This window comes from Tinamus guttatus, unplaced genomic scaffold (genome assembly GCF_059628265.1).
Source record: "Tinamus guttatus ecotype Peru unplaced genomic scaffold, ASM5962826v1 Tinamus_guttatus_pri_ptg000459l, whole genome shotgun sequence".
NCBI classification, from domain to species: domain Eukaryota; kingdom Metazoa; phylum Chordata; class Aves; order Tinamiformes; family Tinamidae; genus Tinamus; species Tinamus guttatus.
In genome coordinates, this window is record NW_028288993.1 from 9,855,048 (window position 1) to 9,878,061 (window position 23,014).

Here is a 23,014-nt window from a genome sequence, read left to right on the forward strand (position 1 = left end):
CGGCCTCCAAAATGGACCCAGGAAGGAGGACAGGGGCTTCGGCAGATCCCAGGGACATTCATGATGTGTCTTGCTCACCAGCACTGGGAAATACATGATAAGCAGCAAGATGACCTAGCAAGTAAGTGTGGCTCCAACCTGCATTGCATGGGGACCATGCTCACCCCAACTTAAGGTGCCCTGAATATCTAGACCCAGGCTCAATTTCTAAGCTAACTGCAGCGCTGTGTTCACTGGAGCTCTGTGGGGAGGCTGCTCCAGGCCGAGGGACCCCTTTTGAGGCAAATGCTGCTTTGTGAAAACAGACTTGAGCAATAACAAATAATGTGCATTTCTGCATTGCTTGAAATAATTCTATGGTCAGTGGAAGCCTTGGAAATCCGCTGGGAGATTTCTCTCTATTCGGTTCTAACTCCCAGAGTTTATCACCGACTTAGCACACAACATATCTCTAAACATTAGTGATGCTTCCACTGTTAGGATTTAGGTATGTGTATATAAAGGCTTATGTTGTCATCTGGTAGAAAAACGGTGCTTCATTTTGAACAAGAAAGCTCTGTTTCATAAAGGTCACAGTTCTGATCGCATCTACCAATTGCCCTTTGAAAATGATGGAAAAGGGCACTATTTAAAATATTATTTTTTTAAAGTTTGTCAGATCGTTTTTTAATCTCTGTGGGTTTGTGCGTCAACTGTTCTGGGCAATCAGCTATGTCTTGTTGACATTGTTAATAGGGTTTCTGACTTGGCTGCTTGGCTGCGTTCTGAAATAACTCAATCAGACTCACAGCAAGTCAGGAACAAAATGGAAAGTTTAGAAGAGGGAAAGCTGGAAATTAATTTCCGGAGCTGTGTAGCTATTTTTCTAAGTCTGGGCTCTTACGAGAAGCATGCAAAAATTATTGTAAAATTTTTGGAGACAACTCCCTGCCATTTTTCAAAGGTTTTCTGTTTGTACGAACCCAGGCTCTGCAGATTTTCAGTGAGCTACCAACACACAGGGATGCCAGGAGATGTGATTCATGACTGGGGAATGGTTTACCTTGGGGTGGCTGTAGTGACTCCTGCTCTTGCTAAGTTTCCTAATCCTGCTGTAGGGACAACTCAGCTGTTGACTTGTTACAGACAGGTTGAGGAAGGAAATTCAGCACAGATTTGGGCTCTTCAATAACCCAGCCTCTATGTGGGACAGTTTGGATGCTCCTCCACAGTCAGTTGGCCACGTCACAGGTATGGAAATCACCAAGTGCATGAGCAAAGCTCATGAGTTAGCCCTGCACCACCTTCCTTAAAGCTAGCTGGCACCTCCCTGCACTACACTCCTCTGCAACGCAGCCCTGAAACCCAAAAGGTTCACAGACACATCCCTGCAGACTAGATGCTAGGACACTCTTAGAAAAGAGCTGCAGAGCTAGCCTGCTTCCTTAGTCTCCCTTGCAAACTCTTTGCCAGGCTGGGTCTCAGAAGAGCAGCTGTGGTTGTGGGCAGACCTTTCTTTGCCACATGTGCAGGCTGGCAGGAGAACGTTGCTGGCACCTGGGTGACATTCCTGCTTGCTGCGGTCCCACTGTGGCACGTTTCAGGCAACCTGTGGGACTAGGGGCAGACAAGGTCATGACTATTCACAGAGCTTCCTTGGCTCCGCTCCAGCCAAGGCTGCTGGAAGACTGTTACCTGCAGAGGAAAAAGCAAACAGCGAGTAATCGCTCTGCACATGACATCTGCTCCCATGGCACAGAGACAGTGCTCCAGCTTCCCACACAGGCCTGTACTTCCTGGGCTACATCTCTCTGCAGCTGAGCTTTCTGCTGTTTCCCAAATCAGGAACCTCTGGGAACCACAAATCTCCTCTAGATACTCCCACTGTACCATCTTGCTATGGTTTGTAGGCATCTAGCTGCCAGCGAGAACACTCGGTGTCGTTTGCCTCCTCCTGTTGTCGTTGACAGTCCCTGTTACTGTCAGGAAGCCTGGGGGTACTGCGGCGGTGCAATGTTGCAGCTACCTTCCAGATGAGCTCTTGGAGCAGCATGGAACATACTGACACAAACAGCTGCCCCCTCTGCCTTCAAACCTTAAAAGATTTGGCTGGGTGGTTGTTGGGCAGGCTGGATGGTGACTCTGCAGTTGTCTTCTCTTTGCAGAGATCAAGTCAGCTCTGAAGGCCACAGTAAGTCTCACCTATGCGCTAGACAAAACCGAGAGAGCTCACAAAGAAGCACTCTGCTCTGGGTTAAGAGGGTCCTTTGTCATCTTGATTTCATCTAAACACAAGTCAAAAATAGATATGCTCAGAAAAAAAAAAAAAAAAAAAAACTAAGATCCAGATCACAAATGTCAGGAACATCGTAAAATGCAAGCCAGCCTGCCACTGATCAAAACCATCCCATATCCTGCAAGCCTCCTCCCAGGCAGTCCAGCCTCACCCAAGATGACACGTTCTCTAGCCACTAATACTCAGTTGCCACCAGTAAGGGCCCAGCCAGAGACCCAGCAAAGGCCACAGTGTCCTCGAGGTCACCAAGTCGCCAGCAGCAGCGTGGATCAGAGGGTCTCGCTGTACATGACGCAGGGGCTGGTTTCCTCACACAGTTCCAGCTGCACACTGGAAGCAAACCAGCGTTTGGCAGAGCCTAAGCTGTAGTTGAGGGTGGTCCTGTAAATGTTCTTGGCGCGTTTAGGAAAAATTATGGTCGTGCTCTGGAACCTCAGCGGCTTTTGGCGAGGCTCGAAAATCAGCTGGGACTTGTAGTTCCGCCAGGTGCAATTGGGGGCGGCGATGACCGTCTCGCTGTAGGTGGTGACAGTGGGGATGGGGCTGTAGAAGATGTCATCCCGGTAGTGCTTCTCGGAGTCATACTTCACCTCCGAGTTGCACCTGCAGAGAACACCAAGGCATCAGCAATGGGGCTCAGGCAGCAAACAGAGGGGTAGGGCTCTGACCCTGTGAGATTAGCAACTTTTGTCACAACCTACTGTTGGGTCTGAGCGAAGAGCTGGGTACCCGTCCTGGTGTATCTGAAGTCTGCAGACACCAGGACAGAAGCCTCGCAGCTGGGGCAAGGCCAGAGGCTGAGGAATGGATGTTCATCTATGGACTCCACAGCAAGAGCATGAAGCCCCAAGCACATTCTTGACCAAGTGTTGGTGCATGCATTTTTAACAGGCCCAGCCAAGCAACATCCACTTAAAATGCTGCGTGCCCCTGTGGAACCAAGGTCCACTGGACAGTGACTTGTGGTAGGTCTCACCATGCTCCCTACTACTAGTGCTAGGCCTGGAAGATGACACTGCACCAGTGGTCAGGCTGAAGAGACCCTGCTGGTGGCCTACGGGCACGGACTGTCACACTGAAGGCAAGGGAACCTACTTGCCAGCACGGTGAGTTTGCTCCTGCTTTCACAGTCCTTGCTGTCCATGCAAGCCCTAGTGTGGCAGGAGAATAATGCTACCAAGATGGTTGTCACAGTGGCACAATCACGGTTTTGGGACATCTGGAGAGTTGCTAAGGCTGTGGGATTGTCTCTTTTTCTTTACACTGTTGTGCCACCAGAGCACAAGAGAAGCACAAGCTAGACAAAATTAAAGATGCTGGGAGAGGAAGGCGAAGGTGCTGGTTGAGGCCTACAGAAAATCCAGGTAATGGTCATATAACAGACAAAATCAGGAGATATTGTGTGCCATGACTGTCAAAATCCAAGCCATGGGACCTGAGGAAGCAGCAATGTTAACAGTTGTGACAGTTGTTGTGTAAGTCACAAACTGTGGGTTCTCTGCTCCCCAAACCCTCATCTGGCAATCAGCAGCCAAGGAACGTGCAGCTCCACATAACAAAGATTAAAAGCTGGGTGTGTGCTTGTCATTACCTTCACCCGAGCGGGGTGGACTGCGTGTGCTCTGCGTGTAATCCGAGCTGCTCTAATGTATTTTGCACAGCTAGGGTGTAAGCAAGTCATTCAGCGCACATAAAACACGACTCCGCTGTAATCACCATAAAACCTGCCTGCCGGCAGTTCCTCAGCAAGCAGGGATTTACTGGGGTGCATTTCCCAGAGGAGGAGGGAGTGGGAACCACATTCACACTCTTTCCACTGCTCATGCCCCGGGCTGTGTGTAACTGTGCTCCGCTCCGGGTGCACGTTCCACACCAGCAGCAGAAACAGGGAAGAGCAACAGACCAACATCTTTCCACAGGCCATACCCTCCAGCCCTGCAGGAGGTCAGGACATCTCAAATGCTGACTTGAGGGGCCACCTCCTGAGGAGCAGATAATTCTGACTCTGGAGCTAGTCTAATGTTGGCCTGTGTTGCAATTGCTAATAAAACAGGTGCCAACAATAACAGTGTTGCTTCTTCTGAGGACACAAGTCAGCACAGAACAGGACAAAGACAGGTGTAGGCCATCAAGTCATCAGGCTACAGGTGGTAACGGTTTTCTCTGATAGCTTTGGCTTTGATCTGGCCTTTAAAGGGAAGCTGCCTTTCCTCCATAGCTTCCCCTAGTCCTTGCCTCTTCTCATCTCTGCTCCTGTCTGTGTCTTTTATTTGCAGTATTGTCTTCCCATCTATCAGTCCCTTCCTTTCCACTGAAATAATGGTGATTCCCATTTGTAAACACTTTATTTTCTTGTGCCCCCTCCCTCCACTTTTTTTTTTTTTTTTCAGATGGAAAAGGACAGAAATTCCCCATGCCCCCTCTCTTTTCCCCCAATCCCGTCTGTACCTAATTTCCTGCATGGGCTCGGGGCTGACCTCAATGCTTTCTCCAAAAAACACAGGATACATTCGAGGCCTCATCTCTGTCATGGATGGGTTCAGGAGCAGGTAAGGCATCTGTGGGGAAGAAGAGCACAGGGAATGTTAGGACATAACAGGAGGCTAATGTGGCTCACACAGTGCTGCTGGCACAGATTGCATGGGGTTGAAAAGGTCTCCAGGTGGCTGAAAAGTCCTTGCTGTTTTTCCACTTTGCATGATGCAGCTTCTGCATCTGCATGTACCAGAACCACAGCCGATTTTCTATAGTTTCCCAGTTCTTAGGCTACCTCAGGGCTGATGAGATGCACTGAAAGTAGCTGAGGGTACCGAGAAATTGGCTTGTGCTGCCTCTGTGATTCGATTCTGGCTGGGGTGAAGGAGTGATGCTGGAGCTGTGGTCCTGTTCCTACTGCCAGGGCTTGGCAAGAGGTGCCAGGGATGTCCTGCATGTCCCAGCCGTGCTCCCCAGTCCTGCCCTGGGCTGGTGTTAATGGGCAGGGCTGTGCTGACCTATTCAACAGCAGGAGCTCACATTGCTGAGCTCTGCTTTGCTCTAGTGGCTTGGGCTTCCTGCCTCAGGGCAAGACAAAAAATGTTGCTGCTTCATCTGAATTCTCCAAGTCCTTAAATTGTGTCCCAAAGGCACAAAGCTGCTTAAGTCTTTCCATACTGAAATGTCCCAGTATTTTACTACTATGTTGAACTGAGTAACAATGAGTAAAATGGACAAGCCCTCTTTTCATCAAATATTTCTGTTCCTTTGCTTGCCCTGCCTCCAAACCACAGTATTTGCATAGGTCTGGGGAAGAAGGAGAGGGGAAGAAAAAAATAAAAAGTTAAGATATGCTCACCCTCACTTCCAAACACCAGCCAAAAGGCTAAATTCATTCCTGGGTTTCTTTCAACATTCCTGACAGGGAAGGGCAGGGAGCAGCATTTCTGGTCATAAATAAAGCTCTTTGCTTCTGAAATATGAGTTGTTTAGATTAGACAGGCCAGACAGTTCACAAGGGTGCAGAACTCAAGTTTTTAACAGGCTACATATGGCCCAAACTCCTTCTGAAGGCATCTTGTGCATGAGGAGACATTGCTTGGGTGCAGCATGGGTGCGTGGGCTTGGGCAGCCACGGCCTGGGGAGGTTCATCTGCAGAATGATGCAGATTGCTTTAACTAATGAAGGAAGAAAGGCTGGCAATGTGTCCCCTTCTGCAGGGGATGTTTTTCCTGCTTTTCCTGATGCAAAAGAGCAGGAAGTCAATCATCCGAGACCTCCATTCCTCCAGTCTAGCTGAGAAGAGTCACTGGGTTCACAAGTTCCCAGGGAAGATGAGGAGAAACACCCAGCAAGACAGCCAGACAACACACATTCCCTGCCCAGGCAGGGTCATGACTGATCACACAGGCCCCTTTTCCATAGGAAACTAGGCTGAAATAATCCAGTGCTGAATTTTTCAAAATGCTGCTCAGATAAGGCCAGATGTAGAAAATGCTTCCAGATTATCCAGTAGCAGCTTAGTACTAAGAGGGTGGTGGTGGTGTTTTAATATTCCTATGGACATATTTGACATAATCAAAACTCCAGGTGAGAATCTGCTCTCTCTTTACACTGTGCCCACTTAAGGAAAGGACTTGTCCAAAAGGCTGTAGGTTTTGCTCTTGTTTGTGGAGAAGGCAGGAAAATCCTCTCCATGCTCCTCTCTTTGCAAAGGTCAGGCCAGCTCGGCAAAGGTGTTTCCAGCTTTCCCAGAGCAAATATTGCATTCGCACAGGGCAGAAAGGTGGACTTCAGTCATAACATGAAGAGCAGACCTAAAGGTATGAATAGCCTTATGGCTCTTACTGGAAAATATCTGAATGTCCTATTTTTACAGACTAAACAGTGGAAAAGAAGAATGTCTAAAGCAATAGTCCAGCTCTAGTAATGCATAGCCAAGTGGAGGGCCAGCTTTCGCAAGAGCAATGTGCAAACAGGCAGTGGTTGTGACTTCCCATTGCAAAGGACTTTTGCAACTGCTATTTCAGCTACATGTCGGAATCGCGATCCTACTGAACCCGCGCTTTGTGTCTCCAGGCTGCCCCAGGAATTATTTGGATTGCGCCCCCACCAACCTAACCAGCTTCAAACTCTCAGTACAAAGTAGTGCTGTTTTTTTTTTTAAAAAAAAAAAAAAAAGCCAGTAATGCATTTTCTAGGTAGACAGGCAAACTGGCATCAGCTTCAGATCTGCAGGATTGTATTGAACAAGTTAGAAAGCTGGGACAACAGTAGAGATTGGCAAGCCAAAGTCAGCACCTTCTGCACATGCTCGAGGCTCTTATGGATTCACACTTATCTACCATGAGTAGTATCATGCTACAAGGTGGGAATTCTGCACATGAAAGAGGTATGTAGCCTACAAAGCACAGTCTAAGACTAGAGATGTTCCATAACACACTGTGGACTGCTCACCAAATGAAATGAAATTCCTTGCAGAGGGAAAGGGTCACTAAACAGTGAGCCTGGGTCCTGCAGAGCAGCGCTGGACAGGATCTTCAGATGAGGTTTGTTTTGCTCCCAGTTCTGACATGCCTGTTCCTGAATCCCATCTGCACTTGGGAAGCAGAGAACAGGGGATATGAGCTCTATGAAATTTCCTCTTTGGGGCTGAATTGTTCTACGGTTGGCACCTGCCAAAAACTGGCTTTTTGGCAAAAGTTTGACAGCAGCTCCTTCCAATCTGTTTCAAGACAAAAACAGAGCCAAAAAACTCTGCCTCTGACAAATAAAAAGTGACTTTTTCTTGACAGGGGTGGCAGAGAGAAGAGAAACACTTGAGTGCTGAATTTCCTACAGAAAAGGATGATCCTTGGCTTGTTTCCAGTGACCACTTGGCGATCTCCGGACACTCTCACATAAGGTCAGTTCCTTCATCGTCCTGCAGCGCAGATGGGTCAGGAGCAGAGCTTGGGGGACACTTCTGCAGGTCCCTTGTGGTGAACAGGAGGAATCCGAGTGTCCTTAGAGCAGCCTGCACACAAGTGACCCCCAGCTGGGGTCCATCTATGCAAAGAACAAACCCTAAGGTGTGAAAGGCTGTAACTGGGGTCTAACTCATCTGTTCCCTGTAGACTGGAGCTGTGTTGCCATTTACCAGAGGCTCCACACGCAACTGGGTAACTTCCACCACGCTCGGCAGCTCTGCAAAAACCAAGGGAATAGCAAGGGGCTCTCACTGGACATTAAAGGAAGTCCCAAAAGTGCACATTATGTCCTCAAAACCAAGGCGGGGGAGCAGAATTAAGCAGGAAACTTATCAGCATTTTCTTTTCTGGTACATAAATTGTCTCAACCAGCAGAGGGTTAAAATATTATTTAAAAAAAAAAAAAAGTTGAGGTGATTTCTTGTTTGGCTGCATTTTTCCCTCTGTCTTAACTCTGATACCTTTCAGGCATGTAAAGGCCTGGGCAGCTAAGCTCTGCTTTTTTTCACATAGTGTATAGATAAACACCCATAAAATAGGCCACTGAACAGGTACTCAACCTACTGCCACTAGCAGCATGTCCTTGATGCTGACATAAGTACTATGGGGGTCTCCTCGCTCTCAGGTGGACGTGTGCCCTTCAGTTCTGTCACTGCTTCATTTGTGCCAGGTGTGACACTTTTGTGGTTGGTTCTCAGGGGGTTTTTAGACCTCAGAGTTCTGAATGACGGCAAAAATCATGCAATGGAAAGAATAACACCCTTTTTATTCCTAATAATCATTCAGACTTGGACTTTGGGTTTTGCACGGTTAAGATGCTTTTTATTGAGGGCATTTTAAAAGAAAGAAGGGAGATCCACCAATTGGTACATAAAGTTAAGGCAAAAAAAGTCATGGAAGTGGCTTGCAGTACCTTGTGTTTCCATAAATCCAAATTTCAGGCAGCAAAGCCTCAAAAAAGAAAGGGCCTTGAGGCGACTTGTAAAGAAAAAGAAATCTCCCCCTCCAAATTTTTCCCCAGAGAGCAAAGAGAGCCAGAACTGACCAACTTCTCTTGCTACAGAAATCGTTGAGGGTGCTAAAAGGCTGTGGCTTTAGATTCCTAGGGGCTGTAGGGGGAAATGGTTTGCCCAAGTCTACAAAGAGGATACAGCTCTCCTGACATCCAGCTTCTAACTTAGCTAGCACATACGCAAATCTCTCACCACATTTCCCTGCTATGGAAACATGTCAGGCCTATGAAAATGTCACTTTAATCAGCTGTTATTTACAGCTATAATGAAAGATCTGGCTGAGTTACTTGATATACATCTACATTTTCCACTCTAGTTGATAAGAAATATTTGTTTAACAGACCATTTGTTTTTCCAATATCTTCACATATTACACTTTACAAGTAATTTATACTAGCACCGGATGGAATTTAATTTGAAAGTGATAACAGTGAATGTGATCTTAGGTAGAAAGCAGGGCTTTCTCATTTCAAAGAGTTATCTCCCTCCTGCCTGGAGGCCTGCGTAGGGATGCAGTGGAGGTGAAGCAGCTGGAAAAACCACCCTAGATAATGTCACCCTTTTAGAGTAGATATGTCGTTCCTGTAACTGTTTCCCTATTTGCCTTTATCAGGAATGCCCCCTGAACCAGGATTACCTGCCTGTCCATCTCCAAGACCATGCAAAGGCAAGCACACCAGTTATGTGTGCACTTACACCACCATGTCTCTACTAATTCCACAGATAACATAGGCACTGAAGATCCATCCACTTGTATTTCATTTTCTCAGCATTTGGGGATCCTTTGGGGCAAAACACACCATGCCAACAGTGGAAGTTTTTATCTCTGGCGCTGAAATGCCAAGGAGTTGCTCACAAAGAGCTGGTGGCTGGGATCCTGCAGCCCATTCTCTGGCACACCAGTTCCTGGGCAAACTTCTGCCAGGCAGCAAGCAGTGCTGTGGCCTCCCCTTTGCAGAGGGCCTTGCTCTGTGTGGGTTTGAACCCCCTTCCTCTGATTGCCAAGACCAAGCCACTAACCACAGCACAAACCCCTGGAACCAGCCAGGGTCAGGCTGACCTGCGGAGGAAGTAGAGCCTGGTGCCTGGATGGGATGTGTGTCATGGTCTGCAGGGGAGGTGAAGCCCTCAGCCAGTCCTCATTCCTTCTCTCTGCATGTGGCCTTTTCCACAGCTGCTGGAATGCAGGTGGGCCGGGAGTCGGGGTTCCTGCATTGTGCAAGGGCTACAAGCTGGGTCAGGTTGGGGGTGCTGAGCATTTTTCCCATCTTTGCTTTCATCATAGGTGTTGGCAGGTCCAGCAGTGATGGAGATCCATGGCAGCATGTCAGGAACAAGATGTTTTTTAATACCACCCATAAATCCATCAGAACTGGTACACACGTGGACCTGGACCTTGTGGTTGGAGCCATGCCAGCAAAGGCTGTGTAGAGGAGCAAGGTACCCTGCTCTCTCCATCCTTTGCACTTGAGATGAAGCTGCCATCTCCTCCCACCACACAAGGCCCATTCTAGCATGACACTGTGGTCAAACACAGCAGCTGAATGTAAGTAGAATACCCCAAGTGGGAGCATTCATCTGATGGAGGAGGCTCCAGGACAGAGTCTTACAGAGGTCAGTGCTCAGTGTGGTGGGGGAATGCACAAATATTTAGTATTTTGATGAAAAAAACTTGTGGCAACAGTGTTGGGAAACAAGTCTGCTGCTTCAAGGAAGGCATGATACATAGTTCAGTAGCTGAACACAATCTCATCTCCTTTAATATTAATTGAGTGATGCTAAATGCAACAGTAATGAGCTCAAAATTGGGTCCTTCTAGCTTATAACCATATGTCAAGACAGAAACAGTGGAGGGGAAAAAAAAAAAAAAATCTCTCACCAGATCTAGCTCCCTTGATGTGAAATTTAATTCCCAGCTTTTCTAGCAACTGCTTCTTTGCGAGCACTAATAGCAAGACGCACTTTGTGTGCGTGTTCCTTTTGGCCCAGAATTACACACAAAGCCTAGAGAATTCACTAAAGCAAGTCTTGAGTGCTTAAGAATCAGTTCAGCTGTGTTTCAAAGTTAAAAGGCAAAAGTCACCTTTTATTTTCCTTAGGATATTTGCATTTAAGCACAAAAGAACTGACAAATCCCCCTACACAGGCTTTATTTGAAGAAAATAAAAGCCAATTTCTCCTGAAATGCAAGTAAAATGCAAAAAAAAAAAAAAAAAAAAGTCTCTAAATGGTGTTGAACTTGTGGTATTTATGACTCTGGCCCTAAATTGCCTTTCATATTTTCTTGGATCCCAAAGCTGTAGCCAAATTGGCTGGTTAAATGTGAATAAATGGGGCATTGTCTTTGAAACAAAGCTGTGCTTATTAAAGAGAAAAGAGTTTACTTTTTCAGAGTCACAGTTAATCACACGAAGCAGGGGGAGCATGGATTTTACACACAAGAAAGCCTTCAATAAGGGCATGCCATCTCATTGCAGTCGGTATGGGAAGGGCAGTCCCAGATCAGAAAGATTCTTCAACATATTTGTAAAGTTAGAGCAAACTAGCTGACTGCAAAAGAACACAACTGGGTTCAGACTGGCGTTTTTGAGGTCTGCAGCAAGGAATAGCATGAAAAGCTTCCCACATACTTGGAATGTTTTTTTCACCTGACAGCAATTTATTGGAACCCTGCATACTAGATTTTTGGCCATTAGTGACTGAGCTTATATGTTTTATAGTACTACAGAAGAATGCAGACTGCATTCCTGGCTCTGTCATGTTTCTAAGCAAAACAAATGCTAATATAATAGGCAACTAAAAAAAAACAGCAAGTCTTGGTTTGCAAATAGCTGCAATTATTGGTTTGCCAGTTCTGCATGCTCTGAGGAAGGGCAGAGTAGTAGAGTTAAGCAGCAGCGCAATTGCAGATTGTAATTGCTCATAGATCCCTTAAACAGTAAGATTAAAACTAATTAGACATTGAAATTTAGGAGAGCAAAGCAAGTAGAGTTCTCATATTTTTCTTGCTGCTTTAGTAGTAACAGCTGTGAGCACAATATTTGCATGGTGGAAATGAAGTGAAACACTATATAGTGAATTAGAATGAAAATTCCTATTTATTTCATTATTCTGCAGTATGCCAAGCAGCCAGAGTTACAGCACACAGTTCCCCACCACTCCATATAATGCAATCAAATTGGAAGCAGTTACAAAGCGAGCTCCTCTGAAATGTCTAAAAAGTTCATTTGTGATCAAAATAAATAACTGGAAAAAGTAATTTTGCTAGACATGTCACAACTCTTTGCTATAGTAGTCAGGCACTACAATTTTCAGTTGTGGCAGCCCAAGAGCTGGCATGGGCTTTAGCTATGTTACCTCATCTTCAATAGGTAAGAGCTCTCAGAGGAGGAGTGGTGGCAGGCTCCTGAGGGGAACAGAGGCTGTCATATTCCCACTATGGGGCATTTTGTGGTCCACCAAGACTTCATTCACCTTCCTGTGATATTTCATTTTGCAGATAAACAGCAAATGCCTCAACCTGCCAAACCAGATGCATGTGGGTGCACAAATGGTCCCATTAAAATGGCACATGTACAGAGGCATCTGCAGGTGGGACCCTCTATCTGGAACCTCAAGGGTAGCAGGTTTGAAATTTCATTTTTGCAATTAACACTGCATGCCCTAAGCACCTTAGTCTGGTGAGGAGCACTCATTTTGTGTGTGGAGGTTTTGGCCTATTGGGAAATGAAAGGCGGTTTTCAATAACATGCTAAAATAACCTTAATATTTGAGAAAGTAAATGAAGGGTGTGAGAAGTCATTGCAAAAATGTCTCTACCAGGAAAAAGTCTTGGAGTTGTCAGTCAATCCAGAGGTATACAACTATTTCCCAGGGAAAGACTTGTTGCAGACAGTTTTTATTCTGTAGAGAAGCCAATTAACTCTGGAATACACCTACAAGTGTCTTTGATTTGCCTTAGAAAATAAATATGAATCCCCTAGAAGTGCTTTCATCATCCTTTGGAAGCCTCTGCCACCATGGCTTATGCTGTGCATTTTGTGTTTAAAAAGTGGCTTTTATAGCTCAAGGATGGAAATAAACAAAACAGAGCAGAATAATAGCTGAAATAAATCTACCCAAATCCTGTTCTGCAGTCAACTCTTTCACTGACAGGCTCACTCAAACCCTTCGTACCAGCCCTGGGATCTTGCAAACCAGTGTCCTGTCCCCACTCAGTGCAAGACCCGCACAGAGACTCCTGCCACCAAACTGCATTACAGCCAGAGCAGCCACACACAACCTCCCCCAACTGCACCTCCAAAACAACCCCCACCGGGGAAAAATATGGGTGCTGCGCCCTGAATAGCCAGGTGTTTCTCATCCCTAGCTGCAAAGCTCCATCCAGCAACACGGCTTCATCCTCATGGCCAGCAGGCAGCCGTGGGACAGAGGAGCAGAGCTGAATGCGGCTGCAAGCTGGAGCTGGACAGATGCAGCCGTGACCTGCATGTGCTGGGCAGCGCGGTGCCCTGACCAGCTGTGACACCCTCCACCTCTCAAGGTTGGCACCGGAGCATGTCCCAGAGCTGGCTGGGCTCCTGCACCATCAATTCGGATGCACCCAAGCAACTGGCCAACGCGTCTGTGAGTGTCAACCGAACGCTCTGTCCCCAGGCATCCCGAGCCAAGGGCCGTGCCGGGACACCCAGGAGGGACGTGGCTCCAGGGCACTAAGCGCCCCAGCTCTGGCTCTTACCACTTTGCCATCCTTGGCCTCTCGCCGCTGCCCCGGAGGGTCTGCGCTGCCACCGCCGCTGGGTGAGAGGGAGTAGAAAGGGGGGCTGGGGCTGGGGGGCAGCCCCGAGTCCGGGCTGTCCAACAAGCCTTCCCGGCTCTTCTCCTTGAGGCTCTCGTCCATCCCTTGCAGCTGGAGGTGACCGACCATGTCTGGGGGGCAGCGAGGGGGCCGCAGCGGGAGAAAATCCTCCAGCGCCTCCCGCCGCGCCGGCGGGGAAGGGGGAGAGGCGCCGCGGGGCAGCCCCGCCGGCCGCCTCCCGCCGCCCGGCCGAGGCGGGGGCGCCAGCATGAGGCGGGGAAGGAGGGCCCGGTGCCCCGGGGGGACGCGGCGGGGCCGAGCGGGCCGCGCTGCTCCACACGCCGCCGCCGTCCAGCCGCCCGCCCGCCTTCCTCCCTTCCTTCCCTATTTATGCTGCGAGGGTGGGAGGGGAGCCGGGCAGCGCCCTCCCCTTCCCCCGGCCCCCCAGCTCTGCCCCGGCCCAGGCTGTTTCTTGGCGGGCGCCTTTGCGCGCCGAGACCTGAGGCAACCTCCGCGCGGCGCGGCGCCCTCGGAGCGGGGCCCGGGGGCTGCGCTGCCCTCGGCTTGTCTGGGTTTTCCCTCAGTTTTGGCTGATTTTTTTCCCTTCCTCTGATTCTGTCTTGATTCTTTCCCTGCTCTCCTCCCTTTCCACAAGCAGTTTTTCCCTCAGTACGAAGGGGCTGTGGTGGCATGGAGGCTCGTGGAGATCCCCCTGCTTGCCAGCTCCAGAGCACTTTGGCCAGGACGGCGCTGTGGGCTGGCCTGTGCCCTCCCGGCCATCCTCATGCTGTCCCTGGCTCTGTGACACCGGGGCAATGGCCACTGTGGCTTCGGGGCCGTGGTTGAAATGGGAGGCCTCCCCAATGCCCCACAGGAGCAGGGGGAGCCAAGGAGGGAGCCCACATAAATGGGGCATTGGAGAACATTAGATGGTTTGGGCTTGCCGAAGCCAACACGGATTTGTGCCACGCAGAGCCTGGCTCGTGTCCTCATTTCTGTGCCCTGGTTGTGTTTTTCTTGTCACACTTTGCCTTTCCATGGACTCCAGACCCTGAGAAACGTGGGGCAGAGCTTTAGTCACCGCAGCCGGTTTTCCACAGGAAGCTCTGCCAAAACCGAACCAGCGGCTTCCTCTGGGTCCAAGCTGCTGGCCCAACACTGGGCAGAACGCAACCATGGCTACTTGCACTGCCCTGATATCAGCTCTGATGAGCACAAGCCAGTGTCTCCTCCAGGGACTGATTAAAATGTGAGGGTCTGTCACAGCACGGCGTGCTGAAGGCTTTCATGCTGAGCAAGGATGGCACAAAATACTTGGACGTGGACTTGGATCCTGACCCCATTCTCTCGAGGGAGCCAGGCACTGTGTGGTGCCAGGTGGACTTGCATTTGTGGAGGCTTTTTCTTTCCTCACTCAGGTCAAAAATAAAGAGCTGGAGGATGCCCAGCTCCACCTTTGACTGCAGCGAGGGGCCTGTCTCGGAATAACTGAAGCAATTTGTCCACACTGCTGTGCAGAAGAATGGCGCTGATTTATAAATGTCAAAGAGCCACTGAGCAGCCCACACAAGAACCTCAGTGAATTCCTACCTCTGACCCGCTCCTCAGCTCCCGCCGCCACACAGGCTGGGTAGAGCCCGGGCGTGCAAGTCTCACACAGCTACAGCTGATCGGCAAATGTCAGAGGGGACCGAAGGTCAAATTTTCCATAAATTAAGCCCTGGCTTGGTACCTATCACGTAATGGGATTCCCAGGCCAGCTAATGTTGTGAACTGCAGTCATTCAACCCAGCAGTTCCCCTGCCCCTGTCCTGAAGCGGTGAGACGGTATCTGCAAGAGGAGGAGGTGTCTTCAAAACTGCTTTTCTGCAAGAAAAAAAAGACTAGCTTGGAAAAGGACTTGGACCCTAGACAGGGGTGAGCATGGTATTCTTTCCTCCTATGGAGATATACTTTAGCTTGGGTGGGGAGGAAATGTATTTTTTCCAAATCTTGTTTTGAGAGACTACAGTTCCATTTTTCTGAAGCTAAGAACATATTTTTTTTTAAGGTAAATTTCAGCCCAATACACATGTTCAGCATGGAAATGTGTGTTCATGGCTTAGGGTTTATGAAGCTCTAAAGAGTGGAAAGCTGGGAACTGCTGAGCAGCCCTAAGGATTTGTAAGGATATTGATTTCACTTGTGACTGACTAAAATACCCAGGGATGTGCAGGCATGTGTGTGCACATACTGGGGTGGAGGTGTGTTGTTATTTGGCTGTTTAGAGTTAGCCTTGGGTAGTTTGCCTAAGATGGCTCTGTCCTGCATAAAGTTCAGGGTGGGCAAGTAGTAAGAAAAGCCTCTTGCCCTGACGGCTGCAATAGGAATGACTTGTTCTTGGGGCAGAACAGGAGCCACAGGGTCCAGCTCTTGGCCAGTGAATATCTGGCTAAACAGAAAGTCGGTGAAGAATACAGAGTGCAGACAGAGGTATATGCTGGGTAGGTTGAATTAGCCATGGTGGAACAAGGAGGAAGGAAAAGTCTAGAGGGAAATCTGAAGTAGCAGAGTGCAGCCAACATGTGAGAATACAGCGGTACAAGGGCAGCAGTGCCTGAAGGCAGCATGGACTGTGGCACAGTGGCATCCACTACCAGCACTAATCCTGAAGGAATAACTCTAGCACAAAACAAGAGTAATTAAGGGGGCAAGCAGCAGAAAGCTAGGGAAGCTTCCTGCAGGGCTACATCTGCTGCGAGTCGCTCTCCGTCAGAGCTGCATTTCTGATGCTGCTCATTAAAGTGATCTTTATGAAAGCCACAGAGTTCTCACAGACTCTCCAACTTTCCTTCACTTCCCCATTTTGTTAATGATTCCAGGCCCAGTCCTGACATGATGGAAGAACTGTGTTTGGCTGGGAGCTGCAGGAGCGTGGAGCTGCCGAGGACCAGAGAACTGCTGTGTGCCAGACAGGTAATGAGCAGAGGGTCTGCTGAGGACTGTGTGGTTGTGACAGATCCCTCTGTTGACTGCTGGGGGTTTGTCCCTGTGCTTGAGTGCTCCCCCTTGCTAAGCTCCCAGGGACTCCTGTCTCACACTGTGCCCAAAAGTGATGTTCTTGGATTCCCCTCACAACCTCTCCACTATGGCCTTTTTCTCTGCCTCCTTTCCCTCTGGATTCTGGCCATGTTTATATCTCCTGCACAGCTTTAATACAGTATCCATCAGCCCTTTCTGGCCTCAAACATTATGCTAGTAAGCCCTTACTCTCATGAATCCCCAAGGTTCAGGCTTCTAGGTGCTTTGGTGAATCCCCTACCTTCTATTTCCCTGGCTATTCTCTGCTAGACCCGAGTGCTCTCGGAATCTGCCGCCTCGCAGACATGGCAGGATGTCAGCGTCACATGCTAAATTTCCTTCCACTGCTGCCAGGCCTGAAAGTCAAATAGAGTGAGGGAAGAAAGAGACAGGATACAAACACCTACATCAGGACTTTTTCTGAAGCAAGCTGGGTGGCAAAATGAGAAGAATGTTAGGAATGACCATTCTGGTTCACCATTGAACTCGATCCTTTGGGAACACCCACAACATAAGTAGTCCCAGTAAGACAGGCTTGGACTACAGTTGGATGTAGCTACGTTCTTTGGTTCCCTTTGAAGAGGTGCAGTCTTTCCTCTCAACAGTGTGTTCCTGACAGTGCTATTGAAAGCATCAGTGTCTCTAAGTGAGAGAAATGCAACAACAGAATAAGAGCTAGGTGCATCAGGCCCAGTCCACCTTGCCTGGCGCCTTGTGGAGTTGTCTACCTCACATTAAACCTAGAAGGAACAGGCATTTGTCTCTGAAAGATCTCTTGGGAGAAAACTCTGCTTGGAGCATCCTGATGTGCAGCTTTTCTAAGCTACCATGAGGGTTTGTATCTGCTGCTTCTTTCACATTAGCTCAGTGGGTGCTGTGCAGCTCCCTCAAGTCATGGTTGTACCTGCCCCTTTATCCTCATCAGATAAACATTCCCTCATGGCAGTGAACTGGAACAAACTGTCCAGCAGAAAATGGGAATCAAAGCCATAGAATCTCCTTTCCTGGGGTTCAGGAGTGGCTGTCTTGGCAATAAATCAAAGGAAACAAATTCCCTTTGATTATTCTGGGCTTGACATTAAGACAGTAGATCTTCCAGACAAGACGTGAGACTTTGCTCCTGTAGCCAAGTAGGATGATCTTTAAAAACCATGTATAGGGTTAGGAGTGGCAAATGCTGCCTATTCACATTCGACTGCAGTCTGCACAGTTTTTGCCATAATCAAGGCAAAAAACCAACACTGTTACAGAGTGCGTACAGAGTCCAAAGCCCAGGGAAATCGTCATCAGACACGCAGATTATTCAATTGCTAATTGGGTCCTGTTGGTGTTTGCTGATATTACTGCTCTTGAGGCAAAACACACCTCCCTGCCTCACTGCCCTAGCAAAAGACCTGCCCGTTATGCTGTGAAATTTCCTCTGCTTGTCTGTCAGGGCTGCTGTGCTGTAATCTTGGAGGATAATCAACAGCAAAACCATTCATAAATCACAGCTTACAGAAAAGACGCCGGTAGGGTCTTAAGTTTCCAGCTTGCAAGGCCATCATTTCAACAATGACAGTCAAAGGGGGAGATTATGAATTCTTTTACATGGAAAAGTTTTTCTTGGAAGAGCAGCCCTCTTTTTAGTTGCCTGTAAATACAGTCATGTGGATTTGATTTCTGCATGGCCCTCCTGCCCGCTTGCGGGGAGCGCTCTGCAACCCCAGTGGGCCTGTTCTCACACCAAACTGGCGCGTAGAGGCACTGGGGCAGGATTTACATGAGGCATCAAAAACGAAGAACTAAAGCTTTGTCCAGTGCTAGTAGAGGCCAAATGGGCTGTCTGCTTGGGAGGCAGTGGTAGGAGGTTCCATAGAACTGCTCCCCTGTTTGTTCATTAACAACAACAACAAAAATAAAATCATCCTTCATGAGAAGCTTTTGTTTTTTTCATTTGCAGATGAAGCATTGTCCCTACTATTAGAAAACATGTTTTAAAGCCTGATGATAAGCCCTGCAAAGGGGCAGTTGGAGGAAGGGAAAGCCTGGAGAAGACATAATGGGGACAGAAGAAAGACCATGTGGAGGAATGCAGGCTGCTAAGACATCTGACATGCTTTCTACATTAGGTTTCCATTCACAGAGAGAAGTAGGTGGCTCTCTGCTGGGATATTTACACTCCCTGATTTCTAGATATACACTGTGTTTCCTACTACTGTTTTTTTAGCCTACTTAGTTTTGTGACAAGCAAGGGAAAAATATCACAGTGGGAAGGATGCTTTTGTTCTAAGTTAGGTCAAAGGAAAACAAGAACATGCCAAAAACTACCCTGATGAATTCAAAAACTTTAGAAAAGGCAAAGTGTTTTCCAGTTTAAGACTTCATGCATTAAAAAACACATTTGCGTGTGCAGGGGGGTTGGACTAGATGATCTCTAGAGCTCCCTTCCAACCCTAAGCATTCTATGATTCTATGATTCTATGAAAAAAAGAGGGAGACAGAGGAAACATGGTTAACATTGAGGATAACTCTCCTCAAAGAAAGCTTTCTTCAGATTTTACTTTTTAAGTTATGGTTTAAAAATGCAGCACTTGGGGAGAGATGTAAAGCCTCACTGAGCGGCTTAAAGAAGAAATTTCTGACTCAGAAACATACATGTTATTATAAGGACTCTCATAGTTCATATTCTGGGCTAGCCTACGTGGTTTATGTTGTGCTTCTTTTATTCTATGACACATTATTCCCTCTTGTGACGTCTTAATGGTCAATGATACATTTCTTCTCCAGACATCTGCTCCATTTAGCTCCTTTGTAAAACTTGGAAGGACAACCAGAGCTCTTGACTGTCTGCTGAGATGTGACATGTTGAGAACGAGGAGTGATGCCGTGACACATGTTGGGCAATGGGGAAATGGCTTCATAAGCCTCTTAGCTCTATTTCCTGCAGCTCTAAATCAGGTAAGATATGTCAGAAATGATTTGTGCACCTTTCGGTGATGTGGGAATTGGAAGGCTGTCTTCTTCCAAGAGCAGTAGCTCCCAACCTGTGGCTTATGGAAGGAAACCAAGGAAAGCAAATCCATTGTCAAATTAAATTCACTGTACAGGAGCTGCATCACTGCCGAGAGTCCAAAATAGAAAGAAAAGGAGAAAAAGTCTGTCCTGGGGATCTAGTCAAATGAAAAGTCTTTGCCTGCCATCTTTAAATTAATATCCAATGGAAATTCCCTTGCTGCAGAATGTCATTATCTCTCTTGATGAAAGAAAGGGAGCCCAGAACTGAGCTGTCTTGAAGGTTCTGAGCTGCTGGAGCTTGGTAACTTTGTTCTTAGACATCAGTGAGCTGAGAAAACACTTTCCTTCTGTTTATCCTTATCAGCAGGCTCTTAGAAAATCCTTCACACACAGCTCTTTCCCCATCCCAGGCCATCCAAGAATAACTCCGTATCACTGGGATTCTACTCTGTCTTTTTTATTTTGCTGATAAACGGAGACAGACACAGACTGACCCGTGTGTCTGTGGAGCTCAGAGGGACTGACCATACCTCTGTCTGGCAGCAGTGTGTGGCCATGCTGTATCCAGCTGCGTAACAGCTGTGTCTGGAAGAGCTCTTCAAGGCTTGAGACTCCAGCTTGGGCTAGATTGGTCAATCAAAACCTTCTGAATTTGCTGAATTGCCATCAAAGTTTTAGGAGTGGTGGTTTTAGGACCAAGTATAGTCACAGTCCCTGACAGCCCGACTGAGATCACTGGAGTCATCAGCTAAATTAGTTTGAATAGATGACGTGCAGATTAAAAGCACCACAACCCAGCCCCCATTATGCATGCAGTCCCCACTTCCTTTTGTATTTCTTTAATAGAAAAATAACAGGAAAAGCAATTACTGGCCATGCGAAATATAAGCTCATACAGTATTTCCTATAAGGCTTCAAGCAACTCCTTGTTAAAGCAGATAAGTTAATCTATCTTTTTGTGGAGGTCACAGTAGGTTTTCAGCTTTAAATCACCACGGTACAGTAACTAATGGCATTTACCGTAGGAATGACGTTGAAAAAACAAGGAATCCAGGCAATTATTAGGTGTATATTTCCAGTGAAAACAACCCACATAAAGACAGTGTCAGAAAAAAGGATGATTGATCATCTGTATTTTGCTCCCATGCATTTTCTTGACCACTTTCTTTATCAGGTAGCATTAGCTCTACTGCAATTACTGTAATGAACTCTTCTAGGGGACTTCTCAGCACAGGGAACTCGGGCACTGTCCAGAGGGGCTCAGCAGGGCTTTCTACCCTGCAGGTTGAAACTGCACAGCCAGAGGAGTACGGCCCCTTCGGGCATTCAGCTTTCAGAGAGAGCAAGGTAAGAGCTTTACCAGATTTTTTTTTTTTTTGCTTTCTTTCCATTTTGAATTCTTGGTAAAATGCTGTGTGTTTCAGTCTTGCTTCAGAGCTCCTTTAAAGTCAATATAAAGACTCTTGTTGAGCTTTATAAGCACTGCCCTGAACCCTAAAGCTACTATAGGATTGAAACTCCCACTGAGTTGTAAATATATAGGAGTTTTGTTTGCACTGTGAATATAATATCTGGCTACAATTCAGGGATGTTTGGGATTGTTTTCTATAGTATTTTTTGTGCTTCTTTCAGATGCCCAGTAGTTTTACTGGACAGTATATATTTATAATTTTGTTTATTATGTTAAATAATTGGCCATATTCAATCTTGTTGTAAAACAGGCAATAAAGTTACTGAAGTCAGTGAGGGAGATTTGATTTCTCTCAGAATATGTATGGTGGTGTTCAGTTTCTGGTCACTGGTAGGGAGGAGCCTCTTCTCCCGCTGTGTTTGGTGAACCCATGTGCCATAGCACCGTGAGAGAAGTTCCAACAGGGAGCCCACAATAAATATTTTGCAGTTGGCAGGACAGGTCTGTGAAGTATCGAGAAGCAAAGAAAATGAGTGCATAATAGGAAAATAAAAGTGCACTAAACAAAGATATTTTATTTCAGGTAGGAAAAAAAAAAAAAAAAAAAGACCAAAGCTTGGAGCTCAAAAGTTCTCACTGAGTGGCATCATTTTGGAGAGCCCTTGGAAAGGTGTGTCACTTGTTCTCCAGACTGCCACAACACCCTGGGATGCTGTAAAAATAGTTGGCAGTGCCTGACTGACAGGCAAGAGACGTGTGACCCTAAATTATGATGTTTTCCTTTTCATGATGAAATGAATGCTGCCTTAGACAGAGGCTGAAACACATCTGTTTGTGGTGGGAGTGCCATTTTAGACCCGTTTCTTTTGAAACCAGGGCTGGAATTGCCAGGGATCAGCAGAGCTCTGGGCTCACAAAGAGGGCACTGTCTTTGAGGAATCTTTACATAAGCCCTGCACAACCAAAGCAACAGGAGTTTGCACAGCTGCTGCTGGAAGCAAACATGTACTTTTAGCTGACCTGCGCTGATGACTTCGGGCGTTAAATCTGACACTTTCCAGATGTATGTCCCTCTCTTGCCACAGTCCACAAACATTTGGTCCTCAGTTAAAAAAGAAAATAACAATAATAATAAAAGGGTGCTGTAAATATCACGTTGTAGTGTGTATTCCAGACATTGACATTAACAGATTGCCTGGTCCAGTCCAGAGGTGAGTGGCATTATGCTGTCCTGAGAGTCATGGTCTGAACCACATTTTGCGCAGTTAATTAGTGTGGCATCCATCCTCAGTCTTATCATAGGCTGAGCACCACCTTAAGAGAAGGAGGCTAATTATCTAGAGCTCCTTTTACCTGTTGAAATTGGGTGAGCTTTTGTGTTTGCCAGCCTAAGACCCCCAGGGATTATCCCTCAATCTCCACTGTGACCCAGGAACATTCACAGGACAAAGATACCTTCCTAGAGCATCAACATATTATCTTTTTGTGCTTTTATGTCAGACTGGATCCTTGCTCACTGCTCCCTGACACCTGACTCCATCCCTGCTGTTGTAAGGTTACAAGGTGTGCTGTCAAAGTCACTGACGACTGCACAACAGGCTCTGAGACCAGGTTGTTCACTTGCTTCTCAGGATGAAATGAAACCTCACCCTTGCTGCAGATGGAGCATAAATTGTTCTCTTTCCCAGGCTGGATATTTTTAACAATCATTCCCTTCCTTACAGAGCCCTGCAGCACTTGGGCATTGAGATGTTCCTAGGGAGGGTGGTGGAAGGGTGTGGGCTGGCTGAAAAGGATCATTTATTTTATTCCATTTTATTTAGGTGTGGTATTTGTAAAGTTTCCAAAATTGGCATCAAGAGAAAGAAAAATATTCTGCTGAACTGAGGACGGCCCCGGCACAGACAGCTGCAGCCCAGCTTCTCTTCAGTCTCCTCTGCCAGTTCTCTCGAGCATGGTTTGAGGACCACCTCCAATGAGATCAAAAGGTGATTTTCCCAGTGCTTGTTCCCTAT

General features: G+C 47.2%; 1 protein-coding gene across 1 annotated transcript; it reads right to left on the reverse strand.

Annotated features, from left to right (window-relative positions):
* Positions 1-2,466: 2,466 nt before the first annotated feature.
* RFLNA (refilin A) lies at positions 2,467-13,731 on the reverse strand. Its single transcript, XM_010216681.2, has 3 exons — positions 13,472-13,731; positions 4,724-4,833; positions 2,467-2,878 (listed from the first exon to the last, which is right to left on the reverse strand). The coding sequence occupies exons 1-3, from the start codon at positions 13,658-13,660 to the stop codon at positions 2,545-2,547; spliced, it is 633 nt and encodes a 210-aa protein (XP_010214983.1). The 5' UTR covers positions 13,661-13,731; the 3' UTR covers positions 2,467-2,544.
* Positions 13,732-23,014: the final 9,283 nt, after the last annotated feature.